Below are 17586 nucleotides of genomic sequence, written 5' to 3'. Positions count from 1 at the left end.
TTTTAATATTGAAAATAAAAGCATTTAATATCTCTTAAAGGGCAGCCACACCTGCCTTATCCCTGGCAGAAGAGAGGAAGTCACATGTGAGCTCAGAGTAGAGGGAGACTGCTTTGCCAGACCCCTGGAGACACTGGTCAGGGTCACCCCACTGGTGGCACTGGGAACAGTGGCACGGGGGCACTTAGCCCCCATAGAGGCGGAGTGCAGTGGCGGTGGCCTTAGGCCAGGGCCTGGCGGAAGGTGCTCCAGGCGTGGAAGCAGCGGGTGAAGGCGTGCTGCTCGTTGCCCTTGCGCACGAGGCGCAGGCGGCGGGGCCGCTCGTGCTCCTTGGAGCGCATGTGCTGGATGTACACCTGAGGGGCGGGCAGGGCGTTGGTGAGGGCAGCCCCACCCTCGGCCTCTCCCCCAGGCCCAGCCTTAGCCCCTCCCCCGCTCACCTGGCAGGCCTTCAGGCTCAGCTTGATCTCCACCTGGCTGGTCTGGGACCCCACCCACATGTAGACCTGTGGGGACAACAGGGGATGTGGTCTCCCAGCCTCAGAAAGCCTCTTTAGGGACGGTCAGGTTCCCAGCGTGGGCAGGGTCGGGGAGGGGAGGTCTCACCTCTTGGCCATTGTCTAAGAGCATGATGTCATCGTCTGCCAGGTCATCCTGGCAGAAATCAGAACATTTCTCAGTCACCGCGAAGTAGCCCTTCTCGTTGGAGCATCTGGGGAAGGCAAGGGTCAGGGAGAGGCTGAGGGTCATGGCAGCAGGGTCAGGACTGAGGACGCCGGGAGCGGTGGCAGGGCGACCTCACCGGAAGAGCCGCGTGTGCTTCATGTATTCAGCGTCGTCGTCGTAGGGCTTCTGTGTGCCGATGCCCACCCAGAAGAAGTTCTCGGGCTCCTCGCCCTCGTTGATGACCTGGAGGGAGAAGGCTGGTCAGCTCAGGGCCCACTGCTTGCCTGCCCCCACCTGGTCACCACCCCCTGCCTGACCCCCCTGAGCCCCCCTCCCTGTCACCTGACCACCCGCCCCAACCCCAGTCACCTGCTTGCTGTAGGAGGCCTCAAACATGCTGTTGAGGATGTCTTCTGCCAGCTTGGCCTCGTCGGGGTCTGATGCCCGGCCCACCCACGCGTACACAATTCCCTGGTTGTCCTCGCTCTCAAAGGGAACCTGGGTGTGTGGGGGTCAGGTCAGGCCCACCCTGCTCCACACCCTGCCCCTCGGTCCCAACCACACGAGACCCCACCTTGAGGATGAAGCAGAACTCTGAGTTAAGGAGGCTGGAGTCTGTGTTGATTTGGATGCACCTGGGGGAGGCGAGGGGAAGTGAGGGAGGGGTCAGCAGGGAGCAGCCAAGCCCGCCCCTGCGCACCCACGCCCTGCCCCACAGCGTTACCGGGTGCAGAGGGCGCTGCCATTGGTGCGGATCTGGTACAGGCTGGGCTGCAGGGCGCCCTGGGCAGCCTTCCTCTTGCCCCGGTGGATAATGAACTTTCTCTTGAAATGGGACAGGAACTTGGGGTTCTCCTGCTGCTGCGTCATGCGCACCACCTGCAGGTGTGGAAGTGTCAGGGGCAGCTCCCTGGACCCCCACCCTGCTCCCAGTGGGGCAAGCCTCTCCAGGAACGCCCCGCCCAGGGCTCTGGCACAGGGCCCCCACACCTCCAGCTTGCCAGGGAAGAGGCTCTCGAACTTCTTCTGCAGGCTGAAGGTGAAGGTAAGCCAACCCATGTTGGAGGCCTCACGGCCCTGCCAGAAGTACACAATGCACTGGAAGTCCTCCTCAGGCTGCTTCTCCTCCGTCTCGGCTGCCACCTCGTTGCCCTCCTTGTCCTCGGCCCCTGCCTTCTCCTCCTCCTTCTCCTCCTCGTACTCCACGGGGACCCAGTACCTGCAGGGTCACAGGGCGGTGGGCAGGGTTGAACCGAGGCCCCAGTACCGGGGGAGGGCCGGGTAAGGGGGGTGCAGGGCACCTGCAGAGGAAGACGTAGCAATCCTGCGTGTAGAAGTGGCCGAACTCCTCTTCCGGCAGCCGAGCGAACTTCTTGCCCTCCAGCACGAAGCCCTCCATGCCGTCCAGGTCCTCGTTCCACTCCTCCATCAGCTGCTCGGCCTGCGTACGACCCCACCCATCACGGTGGGACCTGCACAGCCGGCCCTCCCTCCCCACGGCCCTCGGCTAGCGCCCACCTCGGCCAGAGCCATGGGCGGCTGCCGCGGCAGGAAGAGCGCCGTGAGGTCTGCCTTCATCTGGTCCTTCTTCTCGGCGTCGCGCTTCACCTTCCCCGCGAGCCCCGGGCCCTGAAGCATGGACTCTGCGTTGCGCGTGTAGTCCACACTCAACACGTCGTCCCAGTTCTTGAACTTGGCCTTGAACACCTGAGAAAGCACAGCCGGAGGTGGGATCCGCGAAGCAGGGCGGGACCTGGGAACTGGAACGGGGCGGGGCCGGGAGGGGCGGGCTGGAGGGGTGTGGCCTAGGAGTGTAGGGGGCGGGTAGGAACTGGGCTGGGCTGGCAGCAGTCCCGGAAGCTGCGCAGGGCTGTATGTAGCCTGTAACCTGTTCATGGGGCGTCAGGGCAAGAACGCGGTCGCAGGACCTCGGGGAGGAAGCCTCCGAGAGCGGCTGCAATCATCCGCACCTGCGCCTCGGTGCCCTCGAGGCTGCGGCTGACCATGGCGTGGCGTGGTCGGTGGAGCATCCCGCACAGTTCCTGGCCCAGTTTGAGGGCTGCGGCACGCACCAGGCGTGGGGACTTGCGGCCGAGCCAGATGAACACGTCGGACCAACAGTCCAGGATGTACACGCTGCGAGTGTCCAGCAGGCTCTGCAGCTGCGGGGCCCCAGAGGTTGGAGGTCAAGGCCAGGGTCAGCCAGCAGGGAGGGATCTTGGCTCAGGGGCCCTCCTCCCTGTGAGTCTCACCAGTCGCATCCGAGGCATTAGTTCCACTTTGGGCCGCTTCTTATGTTCCACGGAGAGCTTGTAGTTGATCTGTGGCAGCTCCAGGTAGCCCAGGCCCAGGCCCACCTGGTAGGAGCAAGAGGTGGGTTTAACTGGGGAACACAAGACCAACCCACAGCAGCCCCTGGTCAGGCTGGCCACTGCGCTCAAGTCCACAGCCTGCTCCTTTCCGCACTAGTCTACCTGTACCCCAACCTCCTTTCCAGGAAATCCTACCAGTGGAAGGGTTGTTAAACCTGTCTTCCCTCTCTGGGTCCTTACAGATTTTCTAACTGGTCCTTTTCCCGCTCACAACACCCCCATCTTCCTGTCACCCACAGAGTCAAGACCAGGTCCTCAGGCCAAGCACCCATGTGCTTCTCGGCCTTCCTCTCCAGTCCCACCTTCCTGGAACCACAGAGCCTGATGCTAGTTTCCACGTCCCCACTCAGACCCTGGCATTTCCTGCCCAGGAAGTGGCACCCTCTCCCCAGCAAAGTCCAGAATGAGACCACAGCCACCACAGTGGTACAAAGGCCCGCCCAAATCCTGACCACTGGTGAAGCTCACCTTATACAGCTTGGGCTGGGGTGGCCAAAAGTCATCAGGCACGTGCTTCTTGATCTCGGAGGGCTCCCCACCCAGCGCCTCCCAGAACTCTGGGGGCTCCTGGCCCTGTACCAGCAGCAAGATCTCTGCCTTCCCCTTTCGCTCATTCTTGTTAATTTTTTCCGCAAAGAGCCTGAGGGCAGATGCAAAGCCTTAGTGAGGCCCGTACCTCCTCAGGTGACCATGATCCTTTGCACAAAGCACCCAGGATGTCTGGGCAGGGTGCAGTCCTCTTACCTGGCCTTGGTAGTGCTGCTCAGTGTGGCCTGGGACCCTCGCCACACGTAGATCTCCAGCCCTCTGTCCAGCAGGAAAACAAACCTGGACAGAAGGGGTGAGGGGCTGGAATGGGCCACATGCAGTAACTGCCCCGTGCCGCTGACCTCACCCCAAATCCCTCCTTGCTGGCCTCCTGCCAAGCCATGTGGGACAAGGGCTGGGCGGCCTCTTATCTAGAGCCCAGCTTTGTCCCCCCACACTGGTGGGGAGAAGGTACAGGGACAAGCATGCCACTTCACATCATGGGGCTCACCTTGGGTCCAGGGAGGCCCCCTTGAGAGGCACGGGCTCCAGCTTGATGTTCTTCTTCCCATACACGCGGTACATCCTGGGGGCCAGAGCAAGAGTGGCTCGGGGGGCACCAAGGGCAGATTTACCCCAATGCCCTCCCCCATCCTTCCCGACCAAGTCTAGGTCGGTGCCGCTCACACACAAGCCCCACCTGGTCACGTAGTGTGTGTCCTCCACAGTGTAGAAGCCACTGGCTGTTCCACCCTCAATGTAGGAGATGGCGTTGTCAAATACCTGTGAGAGGGTGTGCGACCTTTCACTGAGCTGCCCCCCTACCCCCACCAAATACCACCTGTCAGGAGAAGCAGAGCTGTGTACAGATGGATCAGATACTATGAATCCGTGACAGTGTTAAAAAACATAAGATCTATGCCGGCAGACAAAAATACACTTGCGGTGTTAGTATATACACAACCATGAACCCGTTCACTCCTGTGCAAGACATAGCATGGTAAGATCCAAGTGTGTCAGGGGACATGACCAGGCAGGTTTACAGAACGTGGCAAACTTAGGTAAAAGTACCCAAAATCTTGTGTAGATATCTGCGTGTAACCAGCTGGTGGCAGGCCAGCATCTCTCACTGACCCAGTTCACTGGATGACTCTGGCCCTGCCCTCGGCCCCACCTCCTTGGTAGCCAGTCCCTTTGTAATTCTTGCTTCAACTTCCCGTCTCTCCTGGCTACACCCCCACCAAGCGGACTCCCAAACTAGCCTGGCCTCCTCATCTTCACCTGACCCAGCTCCCAACCGGTGGTCTCAGCTCGCTCCTCTGACCTCACCCCACCTGGCCCCATACTGGACACATCCCTGGCAGCCCTGCCCCGGCCCCGCACCTGCAGGAACTCCTCACTCTCGTCTCCCATCTCCTCGCGCACCGTGCGGCACTCGGCACCCAGGTAGTTGCGCAGATTGACGGCGTGGATGGCAGAGCAAGCCTTCTTATCGAGTGTGGCCTCCCCGCCAATCCAGTAGTAGATCTCCCAGTTCAGAGAACCGCTGTCATCCAGAAAGGTCTGCAGGCCGAGGCAGCGTCTGGGTCAACCCCTGGCCAGCGGCACCGCCATGCCCTGCAGAGCTCTCCCCTCCCACCCCATCCAGAGCGATCCAAGAGACGCCCCCGCGACCCCTCGCAGCATCCAGACTTGCACCTTGAGCACAATGTAGCAGTCTGCCTCGTAGAACTTGCCGTGGAGATCTTCCTCCACCAGCACAGGCACGAAGTTCTCGATCTGCCAGATGGTCAGGCCAGGCAGCTGGCCCACATCCTCAGTGAAGAACTCCGAGTAGTCAAGGCGTGGCTTCTCCAGGCCCTGGTCCCAGCGCCGCACCTTGCCCCCAGGCGCTCCAGCCTCCACGCTCTCCTGGTGGGGGCGGGCACAACACTGGCTTGACTCTGCCCATGCCCAGCTCTGATGGAGCAGAACCCTTCTGCCCTTGTCCCTAGTCCCCTCTCCCACTGGGCCTGGGTCCCTGCCGAGCAGAGCCGAGCCCTGGTCCAGCCGGATTACCTCCTGCTTTCTGTTTTTCTCCTGGGCCACGTCTGACATGCCCTTCAGCACCTGCTTGGCCTGGTCGTCCTGGGCCGAGTCCTTGCGCCTCCGAAGTCGCATCTTGCGAGCCAGGGGGTCCTTGGGCCCACTCCCTGCTGAGGGGAGGGGCAGACAGCTGACCCGGCTGGCTCCGACCCCTTCATCCCCAGGGCATCCAGCCAACCAGGGGCCAACTCCACACCCCTATCCAGAGAGAACATCCAACCCAGTTTACAGATGAGTAAGTTGAGGCCCAGAGAGGCATCCCATGCTCACCAGCGGCTGCCGCAGCCACCGTGGCAGGGGAGGCACCCGCCAGCCGCAGCTGGTTCTGCAGTGAGAAGTCGATGTTGTACCACTCGGCGGCACGGTCCACAGGCTTGGGGGGCATGACAAGGCTGGGGTTCTCCCGCACGTCCAGGACCTGCCTCGTGGGTGAGCAGAGCCAGCACTGAATCTCAGTTCACCCTTAGCGCCCCCAAACCCCATCTCTACCTCTGCACCATGAGGGCCAAAGGGCCCAGGTCCCCACCCTGCCGCCCTCGTGGGCCTGGCTTCCCCATCTGCGAAGAGTGGCCTTGCAGGCTGATTGTGAGGCTTAAATGACAATGCTGAGTGTGATGTGGATACCAGATGTGGGTCACCCCCTCCCCACCCTGGCACCAGCCACCCCTCCAGGAGCCCCTGCTGCCCTCTCCCCAGGACCCCATTGCTCAGTCTTTCCTGGGGGTCTGTCCCCACCCCCAGCACCAGCTGCCTGTCCGACCTCAATCTCCGTCAGAAAGTGGATGGCCTCCGGGAGGGTCACCAAGCGGTTCTTGTTCAGGACCAGCTTCCTCAGCTTCATGCACCTGTGAGGACACAGTCAGGCCTCACGAGTGGGCAGACAGGGGGCCTTCCAGTCCTGGCTTGGGGAGGCAGGTAGTACCAGAGGGCCTGAGCAGCCCAGCCAGTTAAGAAACCAGCCGGCTCCAAAGCACCCAGAAGGGTGGGGGTGGGGCAAGCTTCCTTGTGGCTGAGTGACTGGAGGCCCTTTCTATGGCTCCTATAGGGCAGCATCCTCCACCATGGCCTTCCGAGAACCAGAGACCCCTAGACACAAGCAAAAGGGCATCAAAAACTATACTCTGCCCTCAAATTAGCTCAGAAGCTGCCAGGGGTCCTCTGTTCTCAGCGCCAGGGACTGTGCTAGTGGATGCTGTGACCTCGGGGAGCAGAAAAAGGCAGCACAGAGTCTCAAAGGAAGCAGCAGCGCAGTCCCTCTGGCCTTGCCCTTTGTCCCTGAAGGGCGCTCAGGGAACCCACTGGCAGGAGCCCAGGGTCTTTATCCACAAACTCAACTCAACCCCTCGTGTTCTGTACAATGCACAGAGACCATGGGGGCGGGGGAGACCCCGCCTCAGCCCAGTACCTGCAGAGGCTCTCGGGGATCAGCTCCAGCTTGTTGTTGGCGGCCATAAACTCCTCCAGGCTGGACAGCTTGCCAATGCCTGAGGGTAGCCCGTCAAAGTCCAGCTTGTTGGAGTTCAGGTACAGCCTCTTCAGCTTGGTCAGTTTGCAGATGGCCGACTGCAGGGGGCACAGCAGATGTGGGGTCAGAGGTGGGCGCCAAGAAGACCTGTGGCCGTCCCTCCCTCCCCAGACCCGCACATACAGGCAGTGAGGTCAGCTGGTTCCGGGACAGGTTCAAGGTCTCCAGGTGCACCCACTGGTCGATGCACAGGGATAGCTCCGCGATCTGGTTGCTGCTGAGGTTAAGGCGCCGCAAGCCGGGCAGGGCGTACAGGCACTCAGGCACCCGCGTCAGGTCGTTGCAGGACAGGTCCACATCTGGGTACAGGTGAGCATGTCAGCCAGGGCCCCTAGCGGGCTCAAAGGCAGCGCACTATGTGAAGCCTGGCTACCCCTCCAGGCTCTGTGGCCTCAGGCATGTGATGAAACAGGGTCCTGTCAGAACCATACCCCTCCCCCTGGGGGCACCCCTCCCCCTAGAGGCTTTTAGGGAAGCAGGGTCCAGCTGCCTCCTAAGTGAGGGAGGAAGGGGCTGAGGGCTCTTGGGGACTGCCCACCTGCGAGGTGGCTCAGGCCCTCCAGGCTGGTGGGCAGGTTGCTCTGGGTGCGCTGTGTGTTCCGCAGGTGCAAGGTCTGCAAGGCCGTCAGTGCTGGGAGCTGCCTGTGGGGGGACGCGGGGAGACACTACCTCAGGTGAGGGGCAGGGCCCGAGGGTGGGTGTGGGCGGGGCAGGTGGGATGCCTGGTGTTGACCCAGCTAGGCTGGGCCCGGTGGGGAGGGGCGCCCACCGGAGCTGGGCATGCAGCAGCGGGTTCCCATTGAGCACGAGCGTCTGCAGGTGCACGAGCCGGCGCATCTGGGGGGGCAGGCTCTCCAGGCGGTTCTCGCTGAGGTCCAGGTACAGCAGGTCAGTGAGGTTGATGAAGAGCTGGTTGGGGATGGTGTCGATGCTGTGGGCAGAGGGCCAGCGGTCAGGGCTGCGCTCTGCTTCTGGGGTCAGTCACCTCCCTGGCCCAGCCCGGCACGTGGCACCTATTGTGGCTGAGGTTCAGCACCAGCATGTTCTTGGCATTCTCCAGCTCCCGCGGGCACTCTGTCAGCTGGTTATAGCTCAAGTCCTGGGGAGGGGATGAGGCCAGGTCAGGGGTAGCAGGGCTGGCCCCACCCCGCCAGGCCTGCACCACGCTCAAGGGTTGGGATGGATGCTGAGAGGGCAGCAGAGGAGGAGGTTTCCAGGCCAAAGGGAGACAGTGGGACCCTGGGAGGAAGGGACTAAGTCAGGGAACTGAGCAACCTTGGGCAAGGCACTGTCCATCGGATGTCTCCAGTTCCTTCATTTGTACAACAGGAAAACCATGGCCCCAGGGGCCCAGGGCAATGGGGGGAGGGTCACTGAATAGTAGGGTTCACTTCCAGGTGGTGGGTGACTACTGACCAGGACTGAGAGATCGTCCAGCTTGAAGATATCATCAGGGACTCCTGAATTCTTCAGACTGTTGGCTCGAGCCACAATGGCCTGGGGATAAACCATGAGAGTCCATGTGTCCTGGCTTCCACTCCAAGGAGAAGCAGAGGTCAGGGAAGGCTACCTTCTCCGTAAGCCCACTGGAGGCTAGTCCTGAGTGCTCTCCCACTGCGGCCTTTGCTTGTAGTCCCTCTACTTGGCAAGCCCTTCCTACTCTACCAATGAGCTCCTATTCACACTTCAAAGCCCAACTCAAATGTGCCCCACAGCCCAGCACACATAAACGCAGGTAGCTTTTTCTGATGCAATAACCCCTCTTCCTCCTGGTTCCATAAGGCAAGATAGGCATGGACCTCTGAGTCAGAGTTTCTGGCACACACGGAAGAAGTTTGGACCAAAAGCATCAGAGTGTAGACTCACAGTAAGCCTGTTTTCTGTGCCCTTAGGGCTGAAACCTGCTCAGGCTTCATGGTGCAGGACATTACTGCAGGATGGCCGAGGGGGAGGGAACAGACCAGGGGATGGCACCATGACCACAAGTGACAGGAGAAACAGGAGCCACCACTGTGGCTCCCTCTGCCCGATGTTGCATGGTGACACCCTGCCACTTCACGGCGGTCAATGAAGGGCCATCTCGGTAAGTGCAGAGCTCAGGTTTAACCAGACTCCAGAAGCGTGCCCTTCCCATCTCAGGGCTCCAACCTTAAATGGGAATGACCATTGGAATGGCCTGAACATCTGGGACGGGAGGTTCCATGGAGAACAGCAGGGGGAATGACCCCACCCAGACCACCTCCCTCCCCTGCCCCAGCTTTATCACTGGGGATAAACCACAGGCAAGTGATCTGCCCCCGGGGTCAGTGTCCTCATCTGTGAACTTGGTGGAAGTCAGGATCACATGAAAGACCCTTGAGAAATAGCTAGAGTGCTGCTCAGCCAGGATCAGCTATCACAGCAGTTCAAAACGGATCAGACTTAGGCTTTTTCACCTTTTCTCCTACGTGTTACTCAACTCAGGTCATTACTGCATGCCCTCTCCCCCCAACCCCCCTGACACGGGGTGGACAGAGGAGCTGGCCTGGCACCCAGGCCCCACCCTGAGTTCTGCAGTCTTGGGGGGTACTCACCCGCAGCGATGGTAGGCTGGACAGCTCCCCATGCAGTGTGGTTAGGTTGTTGTGGCTCACCGACAGGTGTTCCTGGGCCGGCACAGGGTGCAAAGGCTCAGCAGGGTGGGTTGGGCGTCCACAGAGCCCCCACTGGCACCACAGCTTTCCCCTGTCCAGGGACCCTCCCATAGAGCCCCCATCCACCACCAGGTCCTTGCCCCACCCAGGGATCTTCCCACAGAGCCCCTATTCGCCACCACAGCCTTGCCCTACCCAGGCACCCTCGGCCACCCAGGTCCAGTCCACTCTTGCACCTTTCCTCCTTCACAGACCTAGCCTCTTCTTGCAAACTTCCCGGGACAGGGTGCTCATCCCCTCTCCAGCAGTTCTGCTTGTGACAGGCAATGTCCTGCACAGGCTCTGCTCACCTGGCCAGCCCCATCCACCAGGACCCTCCCCTGCCTGCCCAAAGCCTCTTACCAGCTTCTGCAGGGAGGCCAACTCCTCTGGCAGGTAGCAAAGGCCAGTGCGGTTTAGCTTCAGCCATCGCAGGCTGGTCATGGCTTTGACGTTCTCAGGGAAGTAGCCACCCTGGGGATATGTCACAGTGAGGCTGGTCTGGGACATGGTACCCTTGCTCTGCCACCCTATGGCCCCCACTGCCCGTGGGAGCCTTTGGGGGGCAATAGTCACCTCTAGTTGGGTGTGTGACCCCAGACACATGACTTGGTCACTCTGTCTCAGTTATCTCACCTGTAAAATAGGGCTGATGAAAGCCCCCTGAAGACAAAAATGTCCTGAGAACCCACTGGTGATCAGGATGGCTGCTGACCTAAGACCCGCCTCTCCTTCTGGATTCTCGGCCCAGGAAGGCTTATTCTAGGTGCCACCCCACAGTCAGCTGTGAGGTCGGATCAACTCAATGTCTTGGCCGTGCATCCAGGCCCTGCCTGTGCAATTTGTCAAACTGCACCCTGTGCCTCTGCCAAGGCCCCACCTGTGCCCTGCCACCCACCCCCTGCATGAGGCCCCAGCTCCCCACCCTTTCCCACACAGGCATAGCTTATTCATTAGTCTACTCACCCATTCGTTCCCCCAGACTCAAATGCCCACCTCAGGACCCCAGCCCTGTGGCCAGAAGCCTGGGGAGGCTTGTGCCTTCAGTGCTCTGGGCTGGTGCCCCTTCTCCCTATAACCACATTCCCTGCCAGTGACTCACTCTCCTGGACTGGAGAGGACACTGGGGGACTCCAGGTGAGGACGATGGGGATAGAAGCAGAGGAGTGTGCATGGTGTCAAGTGTGGGTAAATACAGGAAGAAAGGGTCTGTCTCCTCTGCCCTGACCCCAGCTACTGCCTGGACCACTGGACCCTGCAGACCCAAGCTGATGCTCCACTGACACCCCACTCATCCACCCTGCAGCCCTGAGGACCCTCCTGGAACCAGGCCATCTCTCAGGGCCTCCTCTCTGGTCACCAGCCCTGAGGCTTCATTCTCAGTTTTCAAAAACCACTGCCCCGCCCCGAAGCTGGGCTGGTGTTCCCAGCGGCCCTGGTCTGCCAGTTCAGCGGCTACTCAGACAACTGGCACCCAGGGCCTTGCACACCTACCCAACATGCCCTCCACAACTAATCCCTGCCTCCAGGGGTTTCAATGTAAGCCCCTCCACCAGAGGAGAAGACGAGGCTCCGAGAGGGGAAGTGACTTGCCTAAGACCACACAGGATGGGGGTGGTGGGTGCGGGTAGAGCAGAGCCGGCGGCGCAACCATGAGTCAGGGCCCGGCTTGGGCTGTGACCTCACAGGGGCGGGGAGGCCTAGGGAGGCGCGAGCTCGAGTTCCGACGGGGACCCCCGGCCGGCCTGCCGGGGCCAGGAGCCAGGACCGGGCCCGGTGGGCAGACCCCGCGCGCCCCGGCGCAGCTCCGGGACCCTGCGCGCGCCCGCCCCGCCCGGCCTGGGCTGTCTTTGCGGGCGCCGGGCGGAGGCCTGGGACGTCGGCCCGGGGCGGGGTCCGGGCACGCCCGTCCGCGGTCCCGGGCGCGCAGGAAGCGGAGGGGCGGGCTGGGGGTCCCGGCCGCCGCCCGGAGGCTCACCTTGAAGTCATTGCCGCTGAGGTCCACGCCGCGCACGAACGGCAACACCCCAGTGCCCTCCATGGCGGCGCTGGGCTGAGGGGAGCGGACCGCGGGCGGGGCCTGGCGCTCGGGGCGGGGACCGCGGAGCCGGCGGGGCGGGGAGCGCGCCGGCCCCGCCCCTCAGCCCGGGGGCCGCTCCTGACGCCCCCGGGCTGGGCCTCGAGGAGCGTGGTGCCCCGGTGCCCCGAAGGGCCTTCTCGGCCCGCGGCTGTCCCTGCGCTGGTCAACGCCGGGGACCAGGGTGGTTCGGGCGGCAGTGGCAGTAGGACGCGGGCCTCCGGGAGACGCTCCGGGGCCAGTGCTCACACTCCTAGGCGTCCTGGCTCGGAGGCGAGCCCGGGTGCGCGGTTACGTGCCCGCTTGCCCCTCGAGGGAGGCCTCCCTGGGCCGGCACATGGCGGTCCCAGTAAGTGACAGGACCAGTATCCCCTTCACGGGAGAGGCGGCCGCAGACTGCAGTGACCAGGAGCTCCACCGGATGCTTCCTTCGCCGGGAAGGAGCTCGCGTTCCCACCGGCCGAGTGTCTGAGCACCGCCCTGCGCCTTTAAGGCGGTGCTCGCCGAGGAGCTCCGCCCCGAGGAGCGCTCGGCCGCTATTGGCCGAGGGCGCCTCAGAGCGGCACGTGGGCACGGTCCTTCTGCGCTCTGATTGGATTCGGGGCCTGTCCGTCTGCGAGCCGGCCCGCGCCCGCCCCAGGCCTTGGCGTTCGACTCCCGGGTCCTGCACGTTCTATTCCCAGGCGGCCCCGGGGCGCAGCCCGAGCGCCCCCTGCGTCCCCGGGCCGGGGCGCCGAAGCCGCGACGCAGGTACCGCCGGGGCGCGGTTCCGGCTGGGAAAGAGCCGGATCGGGCCGAGCTCTGGTCGCTTCTTGGGCCCATCTCGGCGTTCCCCGGGCCTCGGTGTCCTCGCGGCCGGGGCTTGGAGGAGGCTAGGGGAGGCCTGGCCTTTCCCTCTCCCCTTCCCTGGTTAGGGTCTGCGCGCCTCGGGTCAGACACGCGGGGGCTTTGAGCGCTTTACAGTTTGGAGGCGGTTGGCAGTCCTGATGAAGGAAGCCGCCGCGGGGCCACGCTGGGTCAACCCCCTCCGCGGTCTTTCCTATTTTTAGCTTGGGAAAGGGGGCGGGTGCGGGGCTGCAGGCCCCACCTGGCAACCGGGCTCTGGCACCGACTGGGAGCAGGGCAGACAGAAGTCCTTGGGGCTGAGTTGGCGCTGAGCTCAGGGTCATCTGTTCAGGTATCATCAGGGTGACAGTTCTACCTGGCCATCTGACTGGTCCTTTGGGCTTGTCCCTTGGTCACACACCCCCTCAGTGCTCAGGACCTGAGGGCTGGGGCTCAGCCTGCCGGGCCTGGCAGAGATGCCTGATGTCCCAGCCATCTGTACTTTTGCGTTCCGAATGTCTAACGGTTTCGCATGGCACCTGCTCCATCTTACAGACAAGCTAAGAGTATCTGGCATACTCAGGCTCTCAGCTCACCTGCTGTGGCCTGGGCTCTCAGCAGCTGAGACCCCTCCCCACCCACTATTGTCCCGAGCCTTAGAGGCCCTTGTCCAGGGCACTGAACCGGCCCTGTTGTGGTCTTTAGAGCCCCCTTACACCCTGTCCCCCCAGCGGGGTCTTCAGCCTTGTCTGACACATACCTGTTGATAGCCAGCCCTTGCCCCCGGGCATCCTGGGCCATCTCACTTGTCCTGTTCTCTGACATGGTGGCCCTGCTTCTGGGGGCTGCCCTGCTGAGATTTGGGAGTAACTGTGGCCCCCTGAATTTCACTGAGGTTTCCTCAAAGGCCTGAGGCTGTCCAGTGCAGGCTGCCTGGGTCCCCAGGCCATGGTCTTCTTTGGGCCTTGGTTTTCTCCTGCAGGGCCTGATTAGGAACCAGGATAAGGCTGCTCCTGAGACCTGGTCATAGGGTGGGTCTGAGTCCCCACCACTCACTGTGTGGTCCACAACCTGTTTCTTTGTAAATGGGGATGATGCTGATAAGACCCACCTCATGGTCTTTGGCGACATCAGGAGGCCTGGAAGGTGGGATAGGGGAGATTGTCTCCCTTCTCTGACCTGCCATGGGCCTTAGGGTCTTTCTCTGTGAGCCCCTTGTCATACAGGTGAGTTATTTGCAGGTTTTGGTGGGGGGAGGTCTCTGGGCTAGCTCGCAGTCTCCTCCCAAGAAAACCTGCAGGTGGCCCTTTTCTCATCGGAAATTCTCTGGAAGCCCCTTTGTGACCCCAACTCTGGCCGTAGAGCACCTGCCTGGATGCCGAGCCGGCCCCTCACTGAGTGGCCCCTGCACCCTGGCTCCCTTACAGGCAGACTGACCATGGCTGAGTTCTCCCAGAATCGGAGCAAGCGGCGTGATGGCGAGGTGCTGGGAGGCGCTGTAGACTTCCTTCTGGCCAATGCCCGCCTGGTGCTGGGAGTGGGCGGAGCTGCAGTGCTGGGCATTGCTACCCTGGCCGTGAAGCGGGTAAGGCTGGGCTGGCCTGCTGACACGGACTCCACAGCAGGGCTGGGGAGGTGGGAGTGCCTGAGACTGCACCTAACTCCGCCCCTCCGCCTGGTTGGCTCTGCCGTGGCCGCCCAGGCCTCAGATGCCCTCACCTGTGTCCCTTTACCTGCAGCTCATCGACAGGGCCACCAGCCCCCGGGACGAGGACGACACCAAGGGGGACGCCCCATGCCTGGAGGACAGCTGGCAGGACCTGAGCCTGCTCAAGGCCACGCCACGCCTCCAGTCCCGGCCCCCGCCCGCCGCCCTCAGCCAGCCGGTGCCGCCTCCAGCCCCCTCACTCTCTGCCCCAGGTGAGCGGCACCACTTCCCCTCTGACCTGGGTGGGTCCTGTTTTGGTGGTCACATTCGGGAGATGTAGCCCAGGCCCTGCCCTGGTGACCGTGTGACCTGTTCGGGTCCCTGCTCCCTGTGGGTTTCCTTGTGTGTTGGATGCCTTTTCCCTCCTGCATGGTGCTGAGGCTCCAGCCATCAGGATGTGAGACCATGGGGGCTGGCACCAGAGCGAGGTGGCAGCGTTGTGATGGTGAGGGCCCTCACCTGGGGAACCGAGACCTGGGGTTTCAGCCTCAGGGTGTTGGGAGGGGTCTCAGATGGTGAGAATTCGTCACTGAGCTCAGTGCCATCTCAGGTGGTCCCATTGCAACCCCTCTGACTGGCCCCCGGTCCCTTCCCTTTTCAGAAGGGCCTGCTCATGCAGGGCCCCAGACGTCACCTCAGCTTAGCTTGCCGGCACCTCCGCTGTGTCTGACATTCCAGGAGAAACTGCTGGCTTTTGAGCGGGACCACGTGACCATGCCAGGGGCTCGCGTGTCTCTGGCCAAGCAGCTGGCGGGTGACATTGCCCTAGAACTACAGGCCTATCTGCGGAACAAATTCCCAGACCTGCCCTTCAGGGCGCTCGTGCCTGGTGGGCCACTCTACGAGGGGCTGCAGGCGGGGGCTGCTGACCCTGTGCGGCTCCTGGTGCCTCTGGCACTGGAGCCAGGCCTGTGGAGCCTGGTGGCCGGCTCGGACACTGTAGCCCAAGACCCTCGCTGCTGGGCTGTGCGTAGGACTCAGCTGGAGTTCCGCCCCCGCGGGAGCAGCCCCTGGGACCGCTTCCTGGTGGGCGGCTACCTCTCCTCCCGGGTCCTGCTGGATCTGCTCCGCAAGGCCTTGACTGCCTCCGTCAACTGGCCAGCCATCGGCAGCCTTCTCGGGTGTTGGATCCGGCCACGGGTGGCCTCAGATGAGCTGCTGCTGGAGGTGCAGCATGAGTGCCTGGAGCTCACCATGGCCGTGCTGCTGGCCGTGGCCGGAGCCCAGGACGGAGACCTCTTGCTGGCCTGGCCCTTGGAGGGGCTGGCTGGGAACCTCTGGCTCCAGGACTGGTACCAAGCTGAGGCTGCCCGGCTGCGGGCCCTGGATGAGCAGGACGCTGGGACCCGCCGGCGGCTGCTGCTGCTGCTCTGCACTGTCTGCCGCAGTCACCCAGTTCTGTGGCGGCTGGGCCGGGACCACCTGGCTCAGGTGGTTCTGCACCTGGGTGAGCAGGAGGCTGACTGGGCTGAGGAGGCCCTGGGGGAGCACTTCCTGCAGGCTCTGGAGCTGCTGCTCGGCAGCCTGGAGCGGGCCAGCCTGCCCAGCCACTTCAACCGCGGCGTGAACCTCCTGGATGGCCTGCGGGAGGAAGAGATTGATGACCTGGGCTTCGCGCTGTACCGAGGTCTACAGACCCCCGAGGGGCTGCTCTAGAGGGTGGATGCAGCTGGGCAACAGACACCACTGCTTTTAGCTGGAACGAGGGGGTGTGGGCAGCCCTCTCAGCTTGCAGGAGCTGCTGAGTCCCAGGCAGGGATGAGGCCACTGTCATTTTCTGTCCCAAGGGTGAGTCATACTTCCCTCAGGTGTGGGTATCTCCAGGCTGCTGGTGCTTGGTGATGGACACTGTGTTTGGTCCCTCCCGGGGCTGGAGTCACCTGGGATCCTCAGAACATAGCTTTTGGCTGACCCTCAGGCCTGTGTTTTCTGTGCTGTGTGCCTGGTTTGCTCTCCAGCCTGGGCTAGCGGGGGCTAACCTGGGGGAAGGCCCTTCCCCTCTAGCCACGGAGGCCCTGGGAGGGCTCTGTCTTCACTGGGGGAGTCAAGGCTCTCTGTGCTGCTCGCCTGGCCCAGAGCCTAGAGTGCCCCTGGCTGCTGCCAGCCTGGCCCCCACTGTGCCAACACCAGCTGTCCTAGCTGATCCTCTGCTCTTCCTGGAGCTGGCGGGGGCTGGTGTGTGTGTGTGGGTGTTGTCTGCCTCCCCTCCCAGACATCTCTCCTGTCTCTGGTATCCTTCCTGCCGAAGTAAAGCTATGCCGCAAGGACTGTGACTGAAAATAAAAAAAACTCAAAATGTCCATGGGACGTGTTTTGGGCTCTTCAGTTCAGTTCAGTCGTGTCCGACTCTCCGCGACCCCATGAATCACAGCACGCCAGGCCTCCCTGTCCATCACCAACTCCCGGAGTACACTCAAACTCATGTCCACAGAGTCGGTGATGCCATCCAGCCATCTCATTCTCTGTCGTCCCCTTCTCCTCCTGCCCCCAACCCTTCCCAGCATCAGAGTCTTTTCCAGTGAGTCAACTCGTCGCATGAGGTGGCCAAAGTATTGCAGTTTCAGCTCTTACATGCAGCTATTTGAGGCTCTGACCTTGGCCAGAGGGACTTGGGCTCAACTTGGAAGCAGGAGACTGACCTGGAGGGGCATCTAGCTTTAGTAACAGGCACCAGTTGGTCAGGGTTTTCTTTCTTCCAAAAAGCCTGACCCCTAGAGCCCTATAATCTCCTGGATGCGCGGGGATTCTGGGGGCCCTTTGGCCAGCAGTGGTCCACATACAGAGACATGGACCCTCAAGTTGAGGGCAGGTTCCCTGCTTTGTACAGACGGGGATGCAGGTGTGTCTAGGTGTCCCCATGGGAGCTGTGGCTCCCATGTAACCCCATGTGGCAGACAAACCAGGGAGGGCTTGGGGCCACATGGGCTTGGGGTGAGGCCCCCACAGCTGTGCCAGGCCCACCTTTCCTGTCCCATGCATCCTGCGGCGACCCCCTCCCAGCTGAGACGTGGGGTCAAGGCTGGAGGAGGCGCTCTTGGGCACTCCGGTTGCAGGGCCAGTGGCCTCTGCAGATCAGGAGGGGCCTGCCTCCCGGGTGTTCCCATGGGGTCAGTGGCTCTGCAGAGGGG

General features: G+C 62.4%; 2 protein-coding genes across 5 annotated transcripts; one reads left to right on the top strand and one right to left on the bottom strand.

Annotated features, from left to right (window-relative positions):
- Nucleotides 1–8: 8 nt before the first annotated feature.
- FLII (FLII actin remodeling protein) lies at nt 9–12042 on the bottom strand. Of its 4 annotated transcripts, none has more exons than XM_055407449.2 (30): nt 11827–12042; nt 10212–10322; nt 9750–9821; nt 8593–8673; nt 8190–8275; nt 7946–8107; nt 7715–7818; nt 7300–7475; nt 7057–7214; nt 6412–6496; nt 5922–6069; nt 5625–5761; nt 5265–5477; nt 4950–5129; nt 4267–4349; nt 4078–4152; nt 3783–3866; nt 3507–3678; nt 2919–3023; nt 2637–2828; nt 2185–2373; nt 1968–2107; nt 1657–1885; nt 1391–1545; nt 1241–1301; nt 1036–1164; nt 803–909; nt 607–712; nt 441–506; nt 9–356 (listed from the first exon to the last, which is right to left on the bottom strand). In XM_055407449.2, exons 1-30 carry the CDS (start codon nt 11887–11889, stop codon nt 222–224), a joined length of 3804 nt encoding a protein of 1267 aa, XP_055263424.2. In that variant the 5' UTR covers nt 11890–12042; the 3' UTR covers nt 9–221. The 4 variants fall into 4 exon arrangements, with proteins under 4 accessions (XP_055263424.2, XP_055263425.2, XP_088685071.1 ...); XM_055407450.2 differs by having other exon boundaries at nt 5625–5758; XM_088828945.1 differs by having other exon boundaries at nt 9–506.
- A 479-nt stretch (nt 12043–12521) lies between these two features.
- On the top strand, nt 12522–16758 carry MIEF2 (mitochondrial elongation factor 2). The gene is made up of 4 exons (XM_055407457.2): nt 12522–12675; nt 14178–14335; nt 14490–14670; nt 15060–16758. The coding sequence occupies exons 2-4, from the start codon at nt 14189–14191 to the stop codon at nt 16112–16114; spliced, it is 1383 nt and encodes a 460-aa protein (XP_055263432.1). The 5' UTR covers nt 12522–12675; nt 14178–14188; the 3' UTR covers nt 16115–16758.
- The last annotated feature ends 828 nt before the right edge of the window (nt 16759–17586 follow it).

Source organism: Moschus berezovskii, chromosome 20 (assembly GCF_049115385.1).
Source record: "Moschus berezovskii isolate FMDL1 chromosome 20, NW_MosBer_1.0, whole genome shotgun sequence".
Lineage (NCBI taxonomy): Eukaryota > Metazoa > Chordata > Mammalia > Artiodactyla > Moschidae > Moschus > Moschus berezovskii.
This window is presented reverse-complemented; position numbering and strand designations above follow the sequence as displayed.